Source organism: Chinchilla lanigera, unplaced genomic scaffold (genome assembly GCF_000276665.1).
Source record: "Chinchilla lanigera isolate Chin_1 unplaced genomic scaffold, ChiLan1.0 scaffold00089, whole genome shotgun sequence".
NCBI lineage: Eukaryota > Metazoa > Chordata > Mammalia > Rodentia > Chinchillidae > Chinchilla > Chinchilla lanigera.
Window position 1 is genome coordinate 6,386,596 of NW_004955490.1, and position 17,951 is coordinate 6,404,546.

The window sequence follows — 17,951 nt, forward strand, 5'->3', positions numbered from 1 at the left end:
TGGTCTTGAACTCAGTATGTAGCTGGCCTAGAACCCATTGCAATCTTCTGGCTACAGCCTCCCATGTGCTGGGATTACAGATGTGTACCACTGTGCCTGCTTATAACCCATACTTTAGAGCTTTTCCATTCATCTTAAATTTCCAATGTCCTTCTCTTTCTCTATTTTTATAAATAACACCCTAGTCTTAGTTACTATCATATTCCAGTAGAACTACCATGATCATCATTATTTTCTATTAATAGACTTTATTTTTCAGAGTACTATAGTTTTATGTTCAAAGTAAAATTTAGTAAGAAGTAGAGAATTTCCATATATTTCCTTCCCACGCATATTTACCATTTCCTCCACTGTCAATAGAGTAGTATTTTTGTTACAACTAACTTACATTGACACATAATTATTATTCCAAGTCAATGGTTGACATTGTGGTTCACTTTTGGCATTGTACGTTCTATAGAGTTTGACAAATGTATTGTCTTAGTTACTTTTCTTGTTGCTGAAACAAAATATCTTACACCCAAAGTTGAAGGAGGGAAGGTTTATTTCAATTCTCACTTCGTAAAAGTTTCAGTCCATAACTGGCTGGCTCCAAGGCAGGGTGATATGACAGAGGGGCATTGCAGAGGATAAACAGTTCATGGCAGGAAAAAGACAGCAAAAGCAAGCAATAGTACAAGTAACTAGCAGCAAGCCTCTTTCTCTCCCGTAAATTGTATCCAGTGTAGTTAGCCCAGCCACCAAATTCTGTGGGAATATACTCTAGTATTGTCACTGTCACAAAGGCAATCTGCATGTTCACATACAGAGAAATAGCAGCACTCATGTGACCCCATTAATATCAAGCAAATAAGCTACAGTAGTATCACTCAAGACAAATTATATATTAACATATCATAAAAAACAATTATGTACCTCCTTAAATCCTAGAGAAAAAATTGACAATTATGATGTACACAGTAGGACAACCTAGGTACTGACTTATAGCTAATATGTACTAAATGTGACAGCTATATTTGTGTTAATGGTAGGAAAGAATTCAACAGTAACTTTTCAGAGTTAAGTATTAAAAGATTAACAAAGGTTTATGGTTATAGTATAAAAGATATAGAATTTGTGGAGGGGAAATGCAAAAGGAAAACTTTAAAACCTTAAGCTCTATGATATGAGGAGGAGAGAGAAGTGGTAAAAAGGATCTTCTTGAGGAGTAGAAGAATATCTACAGAATTATGTAAAAGAAAGACAAAAAAACTAGCAAGAAATAGAAGATAAAATTAAAAAGAGGTGAAAAAGAAAGAAATTATATAGAGAGTAACAATGAGAGAAATAATTAATAATTAAGGGGAGAAACATTAAAAGAGAGAAGAGGAAAACCATAGAGAAAAAAAGAAGAAAAGGAGATTATCCACCAGGCAGAAGCCCCAGGATACTGGTGAAGAAAAGAAGAAGGAAAGCAGAGAAAAAGAAAACAACAACAACAAAACAACTGAAAACAATGCTCACAGTCACAAAGAATAACAATTAAAAGCAAAAAAGAAAAAGAAATTTCCATAAGATTTCAAATGGGTGGTTATTTTTGGGGTCTACAGTTTGCGGACAGTGTCCAGTTCAAGATGTGTCCCTGCTCTTGCTGGCAGACAAGGCAGTCAGAGGCTGGATCCATACTGGATGTAGTCAACAACAAGCAGGCTGTAGGAATAGGGAAGGGGTGCTGATTCTGAGGCTTTAAAATCTACAGAGATTCAGGCTTAACCTGGCCTCTGGCCTTGGGTTGGGGGCCTGGGCTATTTAGTTTAAAATAGTCTGGGTGTCTCTAGTCAGCCTGACCTCAGCTCCCTGACCACAAATGTCTGCCATGGCTGTCCTTCACCCTGTCACTGTGGGAGTATACAGTGGGAGCCTTGGAGTGAAGCCAACCTTCAGCTGCTCTGAGTTCCATGTTCAGTTGGCACCTACCTTGAATGACATCCAAGCACTTATTCCAGAAAATATGGTAGGTGCTTGGGCAGGAGTCACTCATCAGCTGTTGCAGCACATAGCATCTGCTGCTGCATTCTATTGCTGTGTTTCTCCTTGAAGGCTTCTGGAATCCCCACTTGCATTGTGTCTCTGTAGATTCAGTCTTCCTTTCTCACAAGCCAGGTGCCAGTGAGAAAGTGCAGGTTGCTCCTTCCTTTTTTCTGCATTGTGTTGTGTCCCTTCATTTTCTCTGTAGGCACCTATTTTCCTGTTCAATCTTTCCTGGGTCCTAGGGATTCACCTCTCTCCTTTTCTTCCACAAATTGTTATTTTCCAGTGTCTGGATTCCAAATCTTGGAGAGGATAATTTGATGTTGCTTACCACTCTGCCATTCTCTTACAAGTTGTTCTATTTTAAGTTTCTTTGAACTTGACTACTTTAGATGTCTTATATAAGTAGATAAATTTATTTGTATTTCACAACTTTTATTTCACTTAGCATAACGTCTCATTTACTTTTTAAAATATATTTTATTCAGTATAGTTAACAAAATAAAATATGCATATCTTAGATATTCTGTTCAATGTATTTTAACAATTGCATATATCTATGTAACTGTTCCCCAAGCAAGATACATAATATGTCCATCAACCCCAGAAAATTCCTTTTTATCCTTATCAACCATTTCTCCTACTCAGATGGCAACCACTGTTCTAATTTCTATCTCTATAAATTAGTATTTTTCCTTTTCTTGGATTTAATATACACAGGATAATGAAATATCTTTTGTGTCTGGTTTCTCTCTGTCAGCATAATGTATTTTAAGATTTAATCCATGATTTTGCATGCATCAATAGTTCACTTTAAAATTGTCTAGTGGTATTTTATATCATGAATATTTCAGAATGTATTTGTCATTTTAATTTTGATGAACTTTTGGCTTTTTCCAAGTTTTTAGGTATTATAAATAGTACAACTACAAAAATCCATTTTTAAAAATTTATTTTAAAAATTAAAAGAAAGAAAACATATTAACAAACAGACATCCATTTACAAACTAGCATAAGAACAATACAAGCAATACAGAGTTACAGACAAAGTGGTAGGAAATTCACAATGGTTGTTTGTGAATCAATATTACATATTGAATCAATATTACATATTGATAGCTTCAAAGTTGTTCCTCAGGAAAACAAATAGAGACAGGCAAAACTGTTCAAATAAGTAATCATTAACTGTTCCTTTCAGTAAAGTGATAGAAGTCAGTAGTACAACTATGTTAGCTATCCTGTATGTACACACATACATAATTTCCACTTTCTTTTCTCTTTTTCTTCATTCCAGTTGCACTTTACTTCTGAGCATTTTCCTTTTGTTTCACAATGTCTGTCATACCTCCCTATTTTTATTCACTCTTTCAGGTTCTTACACTAGTGAGACAATACGTTGCTTACACATGGAGGTCTGGTTTATTTCATTTATGAGTATGGTCTCTAGTTGTGACCATTTACCTGTAAAAGCCTCAAGTTTATCTTTGTTTATAGCTGAGTAATGTTCCATTATATAAAAGTACCATGATTCTTTTATCCATTCCTCAGTGGATGGACATTTGGGTTGCTTCCACAATTTAGCAATTACAAATTGTGCTGCTATAACATGGGTGCACATATATCCCTGTGATATGATGTTTTCAGATCTTCTGTGTCTAGAGGTCCCATTCAACCCAGGTATTCACCTTCTGGGTATTTTCCCCAAAATTCATTTTGTAGTAGAAAAACATAAAATTTACGATCTTAACCATTTTAATTATACAGGTTAGTAGTGTTTGGCATATTCATATCATTGTGAAATAAATCTTCTGAAGTTTCTCAATCATTTTGGAAATCTTATATCCTTCTGCTAATCGAATTTTGGGTTAGCCCACTTGATATTGTCCTCCTCATTGATCCTTGAGTTTCTTTTAGTATTTTTCCAATCTTTTTTTCTTTGTTCTTCACATTGGAATATTTTTTATTGACTTGTCCTCAGGTGCATTCTCATTTTATCTCCCCAGCCCAATGAGTGAATTTTTCATTTCAGTTATTATAACTTCCAGCTATAGAATTATCTTTTTTTTTTTCTTTTGGTTTTTTTTCTGGTACTGGGAATTGAACTCATAACCTCTTGCTTGACAGGCAGGTACTGTGCCACTGAGCTAAATCCCCAGCCCCCAGCTATAGAATTTTCATGTGGTTTATATTTATAGTTTTTGTTTCTCTGCAGTTGACCCATACCTATATAGTTATTTTGCCTATATTGTCCTTCAAGTGCTCAAATATATTTGTAATGTCTATGTTAATGTCATTTCCACCGAATTGCAGTATTTGCATCATTTCAGGGTTTATTTCCATTGACTGTTCTATCCCCTGAGTATAGGTCACATTTTTCTATTTTTTATCTTAACATATCTAAGACCTTTTGGTTAGTTACTGAACATTATTAATAATGCATTTTAGAAAGCTCAAATTCTGTTGTGTTGATTTGAAGAATTATGTGTCACTCTTGAAGGAAAACACAGCCTTTACCTGTTTTAGTTTCAGTTGTTACTCCACTCTCCACTGCCTCCAAACTTGTTTTTAAAATATGGTCCACATTTTATAATTTTTACCTTTTTAATTATTTAAAACCATTTCTTCATGTTTTTGATTTCTTTTACTTATGCTTTTTCAAATATCTAGTGATTTTTAATTTTTGTCATATGTTAGACATTTTATGTCATAAAACAATGCTCAAATCAATATGTTCTATCAGGAAAGGTTTACTGTTTGTATCTGTTAGTTGAACAGTGTACAGCACTAAACACATTAAGCAGAAATTGAGCTGGACTGAAGTTATGAATATATTCCATGTTTAGTTAGATTCGCTGCACCTTTTGTTCTACTATGTTTCTCAGGCATGTCTTTCCAAGAACATTCAGGTTCCACTTGAAAGACTGGTGTACTGTGGCACCTTCGTTCATCCATGCTTTGTTTGTGAATAATTTGGTTTGCAAACAGACGCATTTGACAAAATTTTGTTTTTGTTTGCAAACTCTGCATTGGTGATGAACATGACTGCAGGCATCTTTCCTGCATGAACATGAATGTAGCCATCTTTTCCAGAATCATGGACTGAATTAAGTTGATGAACTGAGGTACCACTGTATTTTGACTGTGCTTCACACCCTTAGGTCTTTGCTCTTTTGCTTTGACTCTCAACCCTTGCTGCTTCCAAATTTTGCAATTACCTTGCAGAAGAAACCAATCATTCATCAATTGAGACTTTGTCGTCTAAATACTGGAAGACTACAGGGCATTTTAGTGTATCTTGTAGAAAATTCCTATTCTCCTCTGTAGACCCCAAACTCAAAATAAACTGTGGGAGAAAACCAGTTTACATTTAGATCTCCTGAAATTTATTATGTTATTTGTGATGTTAATCCTCCATAAATGCTAAAAGCATTGCTGATTTTGACTATCCTGCAACAAAATCCTTCCACCTGGGTTAAGCCTAATCTTCACCTTGTACTAAGATCAGCAAATATTCCTAAGGAAGAAAATGACTGGTAACAATCTACTTATCTAAGAAGGCCTCTTGTCTCTTTGCATTTTATCTTCTTTTAGTGCTTATTTGCAATACATGATGTTCACATTCATCTTGGAGAGTGGGTACATGCACATAATACAGTTTCTTTTATTTTTATTACCCTTTCCTTTCCCACCCAACACCCTCCCTCTGCCTCTAAATCTCCTTTACTCATTTTTATTCTTGTTATTATTATTCTTGGCTCATACTTATGACATACTGTATAATGTTTACATTCATTAAGGTTATTAGGTTCCTGTACATGCACAGATTAATTCTATGTCTTTCCCTTTCCCTCCTCCCTTGTCATCCCAGCTGCTTCCAGGATTTAGCTACTATGAATTGTGTTGCAGTAAACATTGGTATCCAGGTATCACTGCACTACGATGTCTTTAGCTCTTTGGAGGAGACATCTAGAAAAGGAATAATTGGGTCATATGGAATTTCTAATTTAGTTCTTTGACAAATCTCCATATTGATTTCCGTAATGGTTGTACTAGTTTACATTCCCACCAACAATGTAGGAGAGTTCCTTTTTCACCACAGCCATAGCAGCATTTGTTATTCCTTGACTTCTTTAAAATTTCCTGTTTTTTCTGGTGTAAGATGGAATCTTAGTGTTGCTTTAATTTGTATTTCTTTAATGAACAGAGATGTTGAACATTTTTTCATGTATATGCTGGCCATTTGTATTCTTTTCCTGAGAAGTGTTCATTCACTTCACTTGGCCATTTATTGATTGGGTCTTTTATTTTAGGTGGTCTAATTTTTTAAAGCTCAATATATGTTATAGATGTTAGTTCTCTTTGAGGAATTGCTGGCAATTTTTTTTCCATTCATGCTACTAATTGATTCCTTTTCTGTGCAGAAGCTTTTTAATGTGATGTAATATCATTTGTTGCTTCTTGCTCGTATTTTTAGGGAAATTGGCTTTCTATTTAAAAAATACTTTCCTATGATTTCTTTAAACATAATAATAATTCTTTCTGCATTATCTTCTAGATTTTCTCTAACTCCTACTAGCCTTAGGTTGGTCTTTCCTAGGGTTGTCCAGTAGCTGCTCTATCATCTTTTTTTCTCTCTCTCCTTTTCCTCAATTTCAGACACTTCACCTTCACTATGGCCATTTGTATAATTTATGAATTCTATACAGGTTTTTCTTTCAAGTATTTCTCTCTGATACCTTTTTGTGAATTATATACCTTTGATGAATTTGTCATTTATATTTTGAAAGATTTTTGTCAGTTCTTCCAACTTTTTGTTTTGCCCAAACGCACATTGTGCACTTTGAGTGATAATTGCATAATTTTTTGGGTCATTTCTTTTTTGTTCTCACCAACTTTCTTTGTCTCTAATCTTTCCTTTTTTTTTTTTTTTTTTTTTTTTTTTTTTGGTTTTTCTCCTGTACTGGGAATCGAACTCAAGACCTTGCACTTGCCAGGCAGGCGCTGTGTTGCTGAGCTAAATCAGCGGCCCCTGTCTCTAATCTTTTCATAGAGCTTCATTACCTGGTATTTGCTTTCCTCTCTATTTGTGCCCACTTGATCTGCCTTGGTGGCATCAGGAGACCTTTGTCTTCTATTGCATTGTTTTCCCTTGATTTTGTGTGTGTGTATATCTAGTTTTTATTTTTCCTTTTTTTAGTCCTGTGGATTGAGGTCTAGCAGGATGTAGAGAGCTTGTAGTTTATGTGAAGATTTTTAGTAAGGTACTCAGCTTTATCTGCCCAGATATAGTATTTACCCTTCCAGAGATTTCATTTAAGTTATTTGGACTCTGTCCCCATGTTTTTCAGAAAGAAATGCTCTGGTTATAATTTAATCATATATCACTTATGTAAGACAGATCTTGCATTTACAATTGCACTCTGTATCAATACTCTATGAAGATTATTTTTATTTATTGTTAGCAGTTATTCTGCAGTGAGGTAGAAGTGGAGGGAAGAGAAGGGTGGGTGAAAGAGGAGTGTAAGTCAGTAAAGGAAGTGATTGTTAAGGGTAATAGCGATAAGTGAAAAAAATTTGATATGGATTCAGATTCTGTTGTATTTTTAGTTGAGTTGAAGGGCTAGCATTGAGGGTTTTAAGAAGATACTTGTGGGGGCAAGGACAAGCTATAAGAGGAAGAGGATAAATGTGTACTTTGTGATTGAGAGAAGCTGTGTAGCTGTTGGGACCAGTTGACAGGTTTGTGTAACCTGTACTCTGGAAAAGAGGTATGGCTAGGTAAGATATGGAAGAGCCAAGCAATAGCATTGGATATGGAAGAGCGAAGTTATGGCTAGGTAAGGTAAGGAAGAGCCAAGGATAGAGGGTTAATACAGGAGAAGATAGAAATGACTAAAAGAGAACAGAATATGGCAAATTAAAAACCAGAGTGGAGGAGTTTATATACTGGACAAAGTAATTAAGTAACAAGAAATAGTATTGCTGAAGGTGCTTGTGGTGAAGAAACTAAGTAAGGAGATGAGAAGAAGGAGAAAACCTACACACCAACTAAATTAAAGCAAACTGTGGTGAAAATAAGCAAAACCAAAACCTAAATACACACAAAATCATCATTAAAATATAACCACACAAAAGAAAAAAACTCAAAAACTCAAAAGATATCCAACAGATACTCAGTTCAAGTACTCCAACATGGCAATGTGAATGATTCAGTGTAACCTCTTTGCTAGAAAGTGTAGGTGTCCACAACCTTTCCTTCTTGCCTTGATTGCGGCGTGATTATTTGCAGCCAAACCAGTACCATCACTGACCTTTCTACTGTGAAACTGAAGCTAACCTGAATCTCAAGACTTCATTCCGCCAACTTGCACGTTTGCAGGCAAGGTCGGACGCTGATCCAATTCTGGGGTTAGGAGCTCTTCCCTTCTCCCCCTCTGGCTATAATGGGAATTTGAATTGGCAGGCCGATTTATAGCAAGTACGGAACCATAGAGTTGGTGGTGCGCCTGTGCACACTCTCCAGTGGCTGTCCTCAGAGGACTGCAATTGGTTTCCCACACTGGCTGGAGATTCTGCATGAGATGGCCGTGACTGATGTGCCACTGCTTGGCTCCTCTCTCTCAGAAGTCCACAGATTCCTCAGGGTGTGTGTGACTACCTGTTAGAGTCCACAGAACCTGCAGATCTGCCCAGGGTGTTGGTGGGGTTCCCTAGTCTCAGTGAACACTAGTGGAGGTCTGTGAAGGATGGCTACAGCTGCATTTCCTTCTTAACCGCGATGCCAAGGAGTCCCTGAGTCTGTACAGTCCCCTTCTTGTCTTAATTGCAATCTGAAGCTGGGATGACATGGAAGACTAGAGCAGAGCTGCTTTGCTCTGTGGTTGGGGCTGGCGCTTGTGATCCAGTAGTCCAGCAGATATGGATGACTTGTGCTAGGAAGTTTGGACATGTTGCCTACAACTCAGTTCACCTGCAGACCAGCAGAGATGGTGCCAGCCAGTCTGTATGCACTTGCCCATGACGCTATGGGCACTCTGGCAGAGCAAGTTACAGGATGTAGGTGAGTGGTAGGGGCCGATGAATTGGCTGGCAGTCTGTGTAGGCAGGCTTGTGAGCTGCACTGACTCAGCTAGGATGCTCTTGGTCTGTATATCCTCTCTCTGGCCTGAGTCTAGTGGGGACAAGGGACTCAGTTGCCCACAGTACATACTGGAGTGAAGAAGGTAGGAACACTGTTTACCCCAGTGTTTGGGCAAGGGTGTGTGTGTGTGGGGAGGAAGGTTGAGGAATGCATTTTGTCCCAGAAATCAGGTCTTTGCAGTGGTAGTTTGGTCCCTCAGACTTTTGACCTCACTATTTTTTTTTTTTTTTTTTGGTTTTTCTCCGGTACCGGGAACCGAACTCACGACCTTGAGCTTGCCAGGCAGGCGCTTTGCTGCTGAGCTAAATCCCCAGCCCCTTGACTTCACTATTGAAATGGTTGCTCCACAAAGGAGTGGGGAGTGGCAGTACATGGACCTGCTGTGGCAGTGCTGCTTCCCTTTTTCAACTGCCCAATTTTTATTTGGCCTATGTATATTGTCCTTAATAATTTTCAGCTTTAGAGTCCCTCTGTGAGACTATGAGAATCCCTCTCATCTTCCAAATGTCTTCTTTCTCAGTGGATTCTTCTGAGCTTCTCCAGTGGGTCTCCTCCTCTATTTAGCCATGTTGAATTCCCTTGCCTCTTTGAATTTTACATCTTTTTTTTGCTTCTACATCTCTCCAGTATCTTTTTAAAATATATTTTTGCAATTTATATAGTTTTTAAAGTTTGTTACATCAGGAATGGTGATCTTCTATGGCTTACTACATCCTACTTGGCATCAGGTGTTCCTGTAATCCCTTTTAACATAAATAAAAAGGTATTTATAGCCTGTTAAATGCTGCATGATCTAGGTCTTCCCTGCCTTGTCAGTCTTATCTCACCACGGTATTTTCTTCAACTACTTTTCTCCAGACACACTAACTTGTACTCATACATACATGGTAATATGCTACCTTTTCACATGCCATTCCAAAGAATTATTTGATGGGAAACATACCATCAAAAGTCTTTCATTAATGCTTAGCTAATAAATTCCATGTGACCATTGACATTTGAGTAGTAGACAGTGGATAGGTTGATAGAGGGATAGGAGATCTTGAACAATAGTTTTCTATTATAATAAAATAAAATGAAATAAAATGCTGTACATAGACATCAGTACCCAGGTACTCCATGGAATTAAAAAAAAATCTTGCTGCCAAAATAGGTATTAATGGTTGATACAATAGTTGCACATGCTTACACACATACAGAGGATTACAATATCATAGAATGGTAGCAGTGTGAATGAATAGGAACAGGAAGATCTGAGATGTATTTTGGAGCTGTAAATCATATCACTGCCTTATGTGGGTATTGATGGAAGGAATGGAATCAAACATTACTCTATTGTGAGGATTAAAGGTTTGGTGGTCAATTTATTGAGATGGTGTGGACTAGGGTAATTAGGATATGGGCTTGTTTCTCCTTCAAGGTGCTCTCAACCAAGGTTAAATTTCCCCTTTGGAAAATAGCAGTCATTGATCACCAAAATTGCCTACTAGGCATGAAAGTAATTTCCCTAGCCCACTGCAACCTAGGCCACTTATGGTAGACATGGAAACTCAATGTACATATAGTAAATAAAGCAGTTTCCTCTAAAATTTCAAACTCCCTTACAAACCAAACAGACAAAACTACTGGTATGTGCAACTGTTAGAAGAAAGAGTACAAAGTGGTTATGTTAGAGAATGCTAGCTAACAAAACCAATATGTTTCCTTTTTCTCATTGGGTAAAGAGCTAATCCACATTTTCCAGCCTCTCTTCATGCTAAGTATAGTTCTATCATTAAATTCCAATTAATGGAATGTGGCAAGTTGTTATAGGTACCATTTGTAGACTAAGGCTTTTAGGAAGTAAATGGGCTCTCTTCCACATTCTTTTCCAACATCTATATAAAAATGTAGATTTGACAAGGCCATAAAACATGGAAGAGCCATATAGCAGTTTAACTTGGGTTCTTGAATCACTATGTTGGAGGAAAGTCACCTGCTAACTGAGAACACCCATTATGTGCTATTATTTGGATAAAAACTAAACTTCTGGGGCTGGGGGGTGTATCTTAGCAGTAGAACATGTGGTCAGCATGCAAAAGACCCTGGGTTCAATTCCCAGCACTAAAAAAGGCATTAAATATTGGGGCGTGTATTTATTACAGCACCTAGCACTATACTAACTCTCCTAATATTAGAAAATTTTGGGCCTAGATCTTTGGAAGATTTTTACAATCATCCATCCTCACCTATACCTATCAGAGAAGATCTCATGTAGGAAGCAGGTAGATACTACACGCAGTTATGCCTTAAGATTCTGGACAACTCTAAGAGACAGACACTTATTTTAGCAATTTGAAAATTTACTAGGTAGCCATATATTTCACCTCTTCTATAATTCCTACCTAGCCAACTGCCATCAAATGGTCAAAGTTTGAATGTGTCTTGTCTCTAAAGATTTTTGGTAGCCCCACATCCAACATAAAGCCATGAAGCGTACCAAAGACATCTACCCCTGGATCAAACACTGGCCTAGGTTATTTTAAATACGTCACCACCCACTTAAACTGTCCCTGGAACTTCATAACACTAAAATTAATCCCTATCTATGCTTCTTGCACAGCAACTAAAGCACTATCCTAGGGATAAATATCCACACTTTTATGAAAACGTCATTCTTCAAATCAGTACATACACCCAACTAAAAGGTGTGATCAAAAAACTTGGTGAATGCTTCAAATAAAAATAAAAGAATTGATTTGAGTAAAAGATACATTGCTATTAGTCCCGCTAGAAATACTCATTTCTTTGAACGCATTTATCTCATCATTCTTGCTGCTTTCTGAAACAGTCCTAGAAATCATCTTTTATGATTTTCTTTCTGTGGGTGCCTTGGTATCTTGAGTTGATTCAAACCATATGTGATAATTTCTGCCAAATAAAACCAGTGTGGTGTATCTTCATCTACCCTATTCACAGGATCTGGTGTCATGTAATTTCTGGCTCTTCCTCAAAATCCAAATTATCATGAAAGGTAAGTATTCTGAATGGATTCAGAATGTTGAGGGATCCACAACAGCACCATTAGAGGACACTAAAGAGAACTTCCAGAACTGCTTCAGAAATGGTGTGTTTGAAATGAGCAGGTATAGTTTGAAGGGGGCTAGTGGCAATAAGTATTTTACTATAAGCAATTTAAATAATTTAAATATTTAAATATTTACCATTTTTAATCACATCTCATATGTAGTTATTTAGTATCTACAGGTGATTGCTACCAGGACCCTGATACAAAACTTTTGGATATTCAAGTTTCTTACATAAAATATATGTATTTTGTATACAATCTATGCACATCTTTTATATTTTAAATTATCTCTAGATTATAGTATTTAACACAATGTAAGTACTGTTCAAAAAGTTGTACTGTATTATTTAGGGAATAATGACCAGAAAAATCTGTACATGTTCAATACAAATGCAAAATTGGAAATGTATTAAATGTATTGATATATAGCAATTGAGTCCACAAGTTGGACTCATGGATACAGAAAGTCAACTACACATGTATGTGTATGTGTATATATGTGTATGTGTACATATCTTTGTATATCTGTGTAAACATATTTGTATGTTACGTTTCTGTAATGAATCATTTCTTAATGATCAAATTCACCAGATACTTTTCTTTATGTTACTTGACCTCTCTGGTATTTATCACACTTTTCCGAAATTCTTTCTGATATTTGTGTCACATTCCTGAAGCTTGTCCTGTGGTGTTAAAAGGGTTGTGCTGAAAAGTTTTTCTCTATTTCTCTGGCCTCCTTTCTAAGTCTTTTGTAGTTATTCTTCATTTTTATACCCTTTATAGGTTAACATATTTCCTTTTGCTCATGTGTACGTTCCTCTCTCCTTGATTTTTTTTTTCTTGTACTGGGAATCTAACTCTTGACCTTGTGCTTGCCAGTCAGGCGCTGGGCCGCTGTTATATCCCCAGCCTGACTCTCACTGATTTTATCTATCATTTACATGTTTGCAATTCCCAAGTGTATGTATTCAGATAAGACTATTTTCCTGAGCTCCAAACCCTGAAAATACAACTGTCTGAAATAGTTCCACCTTAATGTTCCATAGTTACCTCATCTGCAGTATATCCCGGACTTACTTTATCAGCCTTCCTCACCATCAAATTTACTTTCCCACCTGCCATAGTCCAGATTTTCTAAAAGCTGAACCTAAGATGGAAATTCCTGTTCAAATTACTTACTAAGAGGCTGGTCTCAATGGAAAAGAGTAAGAGAAGCAAGATGAGGCAGAGATAAAAGCTAAGAACTATTGGATCTCAGCTGGAGACTAACTACAGTCTGATATCATAAGGAAATGTTGGTGCACACATTGTACCATGAGTCCCACCTTGAGGCTAGGAAGTTAAACTTTTGGACTGTCTCCAGAAAATCATTGCTGAGGGCTATGAGTAGAGGGTAGGCTCTTAGGCAAAGTGGCACATCTTTGGCTTGGGGCCTAGGCCAGCTTTCCTGACGATAGACTGAACTATCAGCTAACATTCATAGCAGCTGTGGAATGCATAGTAAAAGGGGTATGGTTGGGGTGCCAACACATCCACTACTATACTGTTCCTGAATTTCCTCTATATATACCATCACTATCTACTCAGAGATCCGAGTGGAAGACTCAGAGTGATTATGAAGTTGTTTTTCTCTCTTATGCCCCATTTAATAAAAATAATTGATAACAAATATATTGTGCCTCTAATGTAAATTTCAAATTCCACAGCATGTTTCTTAAAGCCCCACAGGATGTGGCTCCTGTCCATCTCTGCAGCTTTGTATTTTATATTCTTGCTCCTGCAATCTCTTCTGGGCACACCAAACCTGTTGCAGTCGCTTCAGTAGGACATATAGTCACTATCAGCCCTTTCACCATATCCCTTTCACTTTGCCAATTTTTTATTGTTTTTCAATGCAGTCAGGATGTTACCTCCTCAAGGAAGTTTCCTCTGATTGCCTAAGTTGAAGTCGATTTTTTAACATCTGAGCTCTCTCAGCATGTCACCTCCCATTCCTTCAGAACACATTTCATGATGAAATAAAATTGTCAGATTATTTGACTATCGTCTCTTGTTGAATGTGAGCTCTTTCAGGACAGTGATCGAATCTTGTTTATTGCTGTTTTTCTAGCATGCATTTTCATCTTTTGGACAATGTGGGCACATGCTATATGCTTCTAACATTAGTGATAAAAAAATTAATCGAAATAAAAGGAAAATGTTACCAAAATTCTAGAGGTATATTCTGACTAGTTTTGTAAATTCTAGCCTGATGTTTGTGTAGGGGAATTTTTTAATAGGTTCTGAGTAGATAAGTATTCATAGAGAGACAACCTATTCTACCTTTTACTGTCTGGCCCTCTGTATTTCTCTTGATCACTGATCTCCTTTCCAGAGAGTCCTAAAGCATGCAGAAAGAAAGCACAAGCTCCAATGATTACTTATAAGGATGCTAAAAGAGATCCCTCTCTGAAATTTCCCACATCAATTATTGCATTCATTTTCTATTGCTGCTATAACAAATTAGCAGAGACTCAGTGGCTTAAAACAGCACCAGGTTTTTATCTCACAATTCTATAGATAAGAACTCTAAACAGACTCAGCTGGGTGTTCTGCTTAGCATCTCACAAATGTGAAGTCAAGGTGTCAGTTACGGTGGGTTCTCATTTGGAGGTTTGAGTAGGACAACACATTTCCTGGCTTGTTCAGGTTTTGGGGAGAAATTAGCTCAGTGCAGTTGCAGGATTAAGGTCCCCATTTCCTCTCTGGTCATAGACTGAGGGTTGTTCCTAGTTTGTCGAGGCTGCACACATTTCTTTGCAATAACCTCCTTCCTCCATTTTTCAATGAGTATGAGTAGTCACACTTTGATTGTCTCTTACTTCTGCCCTCCTCTTCTGCTTTTAAGGGTTCAAATAATCAGATTATGCTTGCCCTGTTAATCTCCTTCTTGGTATATGGCCTCGTACAATCACAGGAATATTGCTAGCAGTTGGAAACCATGAGAGCCAAAATTCTGCTTACTACAGCTACCAGTCAGAAGGATGAAAGAAAGTTAATATGTTCTCAATTCTGATTCCTAACTGAGAAAAAAACAATTGTGATACTTCTTTCCCCTCTGTTTCCAGATAAAAGACCTTCGGCATGAGAATATTAACCCTTTGTTGGGCTTTTTCTATGATTCGGGGATGTTTGCCATTGTGACAGAATTCTGTTCCCGAAGGAGCCTAGAAGACATACTGATAAATGAGGATGTGAAACTTGACTGGATGTTTAAATCATCACTCCTGCTGGATCTCATCAAGGTTAATAGAAATACTTAGGAAATCTTGGAATCTCCCTGTAGCATAGAACTTTAATATTTCGAGGTGTTTTATTTTGCCTCAGATCACTGTGATCACTTCTCTCCTCCACCCTTCTTCCAAGGTCTGTCCCCCATCCTTTCTCATGGTCCTTTTGCCAATTTGTTATAAAGCATGGATACAGAAACTGTTTGCCTGTTGCCTTCTCAATTTGAGGGCCAGATTTGTTTAGTTAGTGTTTGCAATCAAACACTTTTCTTCCCTGAACAGTCCTTTCTTCCATCCATTTCTCTGCTTTGTGGATGTGAGAATCTTTGGTGCTACTTAGCTTAACACTTAAGTGGCTCACTCCAGAACCAGGTGATGGATCTCTGCTTGCCGTACATGTGGATGTGGATCTCAGTGCAACTGGAAAACTAAAAGACCACCGCTTCTATAAGACAGCACCTCCATTATATGTGTCAGGGATTACTAACGACCAACAGGGTTCATGGACGGGCTTCTGTGGAGCACACGAGCTCTACGAAATGATATTCAAATTGTGTATATATGCTCTTATGGGGTGATACAGATTCCCAATTACCTGTTGAATTTCCTATATATTTATCAATCTTGATTTTTTTGTGTAGTGCCTAAATCTTTTCAAGAGAATTGGAAGGGGAAGACATTATGTTGTTCCCATTTTCTGTAAGACACATGTGATTAGCTTTCTCTTATAGATGCTCAGAGATACTTTGTCATGTAGTACTGGCACACGTAGTAGAGTTTAATAAGTATCAGCTAACTATTACAGGGCAGAGCTGATAACAATTCAAATCTCCCGATTTTTGCTCTACTATTTTTTCTACTCATCCCGTAAGCAAAACCCAGTGAGTTATGAGAACAGCCTCTAAATGTCAGTACTCTCGGGCCTGTGATGAATGAAAACCAAATGTTACACAACCTGAGGGAAATCTTGTCTGTTGTAGACTCTGCTTGGAAATACTGGATGGTGCAGACTTTCTGAGTCCACAAAATGTAAAGCATCCAGATAGAAAGGGGCGTCAGACTGCAAAACAGAGCCACATACCTAAAAAGAGTCAGCACAAACAGTTCTGGGTTGACTGCGTTATAATATGAATATATTAAAACCCATCTGATGGTCTTCGAGGGTCACACTTGAATGTCATGTCATGGCTGCCAAACAGTCATTCTTCTCTCTTTTTATAGTGTCTATTTTAACTACAAAGTACTATATTAGACTAACATTTAAATCAAATGGTATATGGAAAAAAACACTGACATTTACTCAAACCTGTTTCATCATAGCCTACTCAAAGTTAACCACTACTAGCAATTTTGTCATTAGATTTATAATGCATTTAATATGCCTTTGCATACATTATAGATTTTTTGTTGTTAATACACTTTGCTGTCTCACACTTCTCCAACTTACTACATTTTCACTTTATGGCTTAGACTTATATAGAAATTGGTACATATAGATATATCTTATTCTTTTGAAGTGCTGCAGAACATTCAAGGATGTACCATAAATCTACTTGGTCTTAGGGATATTTGCTGTATTTATAATTATATAGTATTACAAAAGCAAAGCTGGGATGAGCATTCTTCTGTCTCTTTGTGTTATATGCAAATATTTCTCTGGAGGAAAAGCTACAGGGTATCCATATTTTTCATTTCCATAGCTATTTCCAAATTACCCACCCAAAAGCTGTACGCATTTCCACTCCTGCCAATAATAAATGAGAATTGCACAAGATCTGTTGAGGAAAATCATACTTTTCATATTATTGGCAATTATACTAATGTGTATGGATCTGCCATGTGTCTGAAATGTCAGTAAATCTCCCAGTAACACATAATTCTCCATACATACAAGATATGAACCTTCATCAGAGTATATCATTTTAGAGCTATAAGACACCCAAAACCCTTATCAAAATTCTACCTTGCCTGCATATAAGAAAAAAAGCTGAATTCTGTATCATGATAACTTTACCATTAACAGTCTCAGAGAGTGGCCTCTAAAAGCACAAAATAGTTAAATAAGCTGCTAAATAAATTCTGTTTATCATCTACAGGGGATGAAGTACTTACACCACAGAGAATTTATTCATGGGAGACTAAAGTCTCGGAACTGTGTGGTAGATGGGCGTTTTGTACTAAAAGTGACAGATTATGCCTTTAGTGACATCTTAGAAATGCTAAGACTTTCTGAAGAGGAACCTTCTGCAGAAGGTAAGCAATGAATTGCACCCTTTTGCTGCATACGAGGTAATTCTAAAGTTCAAATAAAAAATAGGCACTGAATTAAAGCCTCAGGCTGATTTCAACTCCTCACTTTTGTTGAAAGTCCAGCCTCATTTCCAAGCCAGGGAACTTGAATGAAGTCTGCATGCTGTAACTTCAGCCCAGCCTATCCTTCTGAACAAAGCCAGTGTAATAATGT

The 17,951-nt window shown here is 37.1% G+C and overlaps 1 protein-coding gene across 1 annotated transcript in view; it reads left to right on the plus strand.

Moving 5' to 3' along the window:
- Gucy2f (guanylate cyclase 2F, retinal) overlaps positions 1-17,951 on the plus strand; it is a 106,317-nt gene that overhangs the window by 55,349 nt on the left and 33,017 nt on the right. Inside the window, exons 8-9 of the mRNA XM_013504522.1 lie at positions 15,326-15,502; positions 17,584-17,740. Of these exons, the coding sequence (XP_013359976.1) occupies positions 15,326-15,502; positions 17,584-17,740 (334 nt within the window). The remainder of the gene's footprint in view (positions 1-15,325; positions 15,503-17,583; positions 17,741-17,951) is intronic.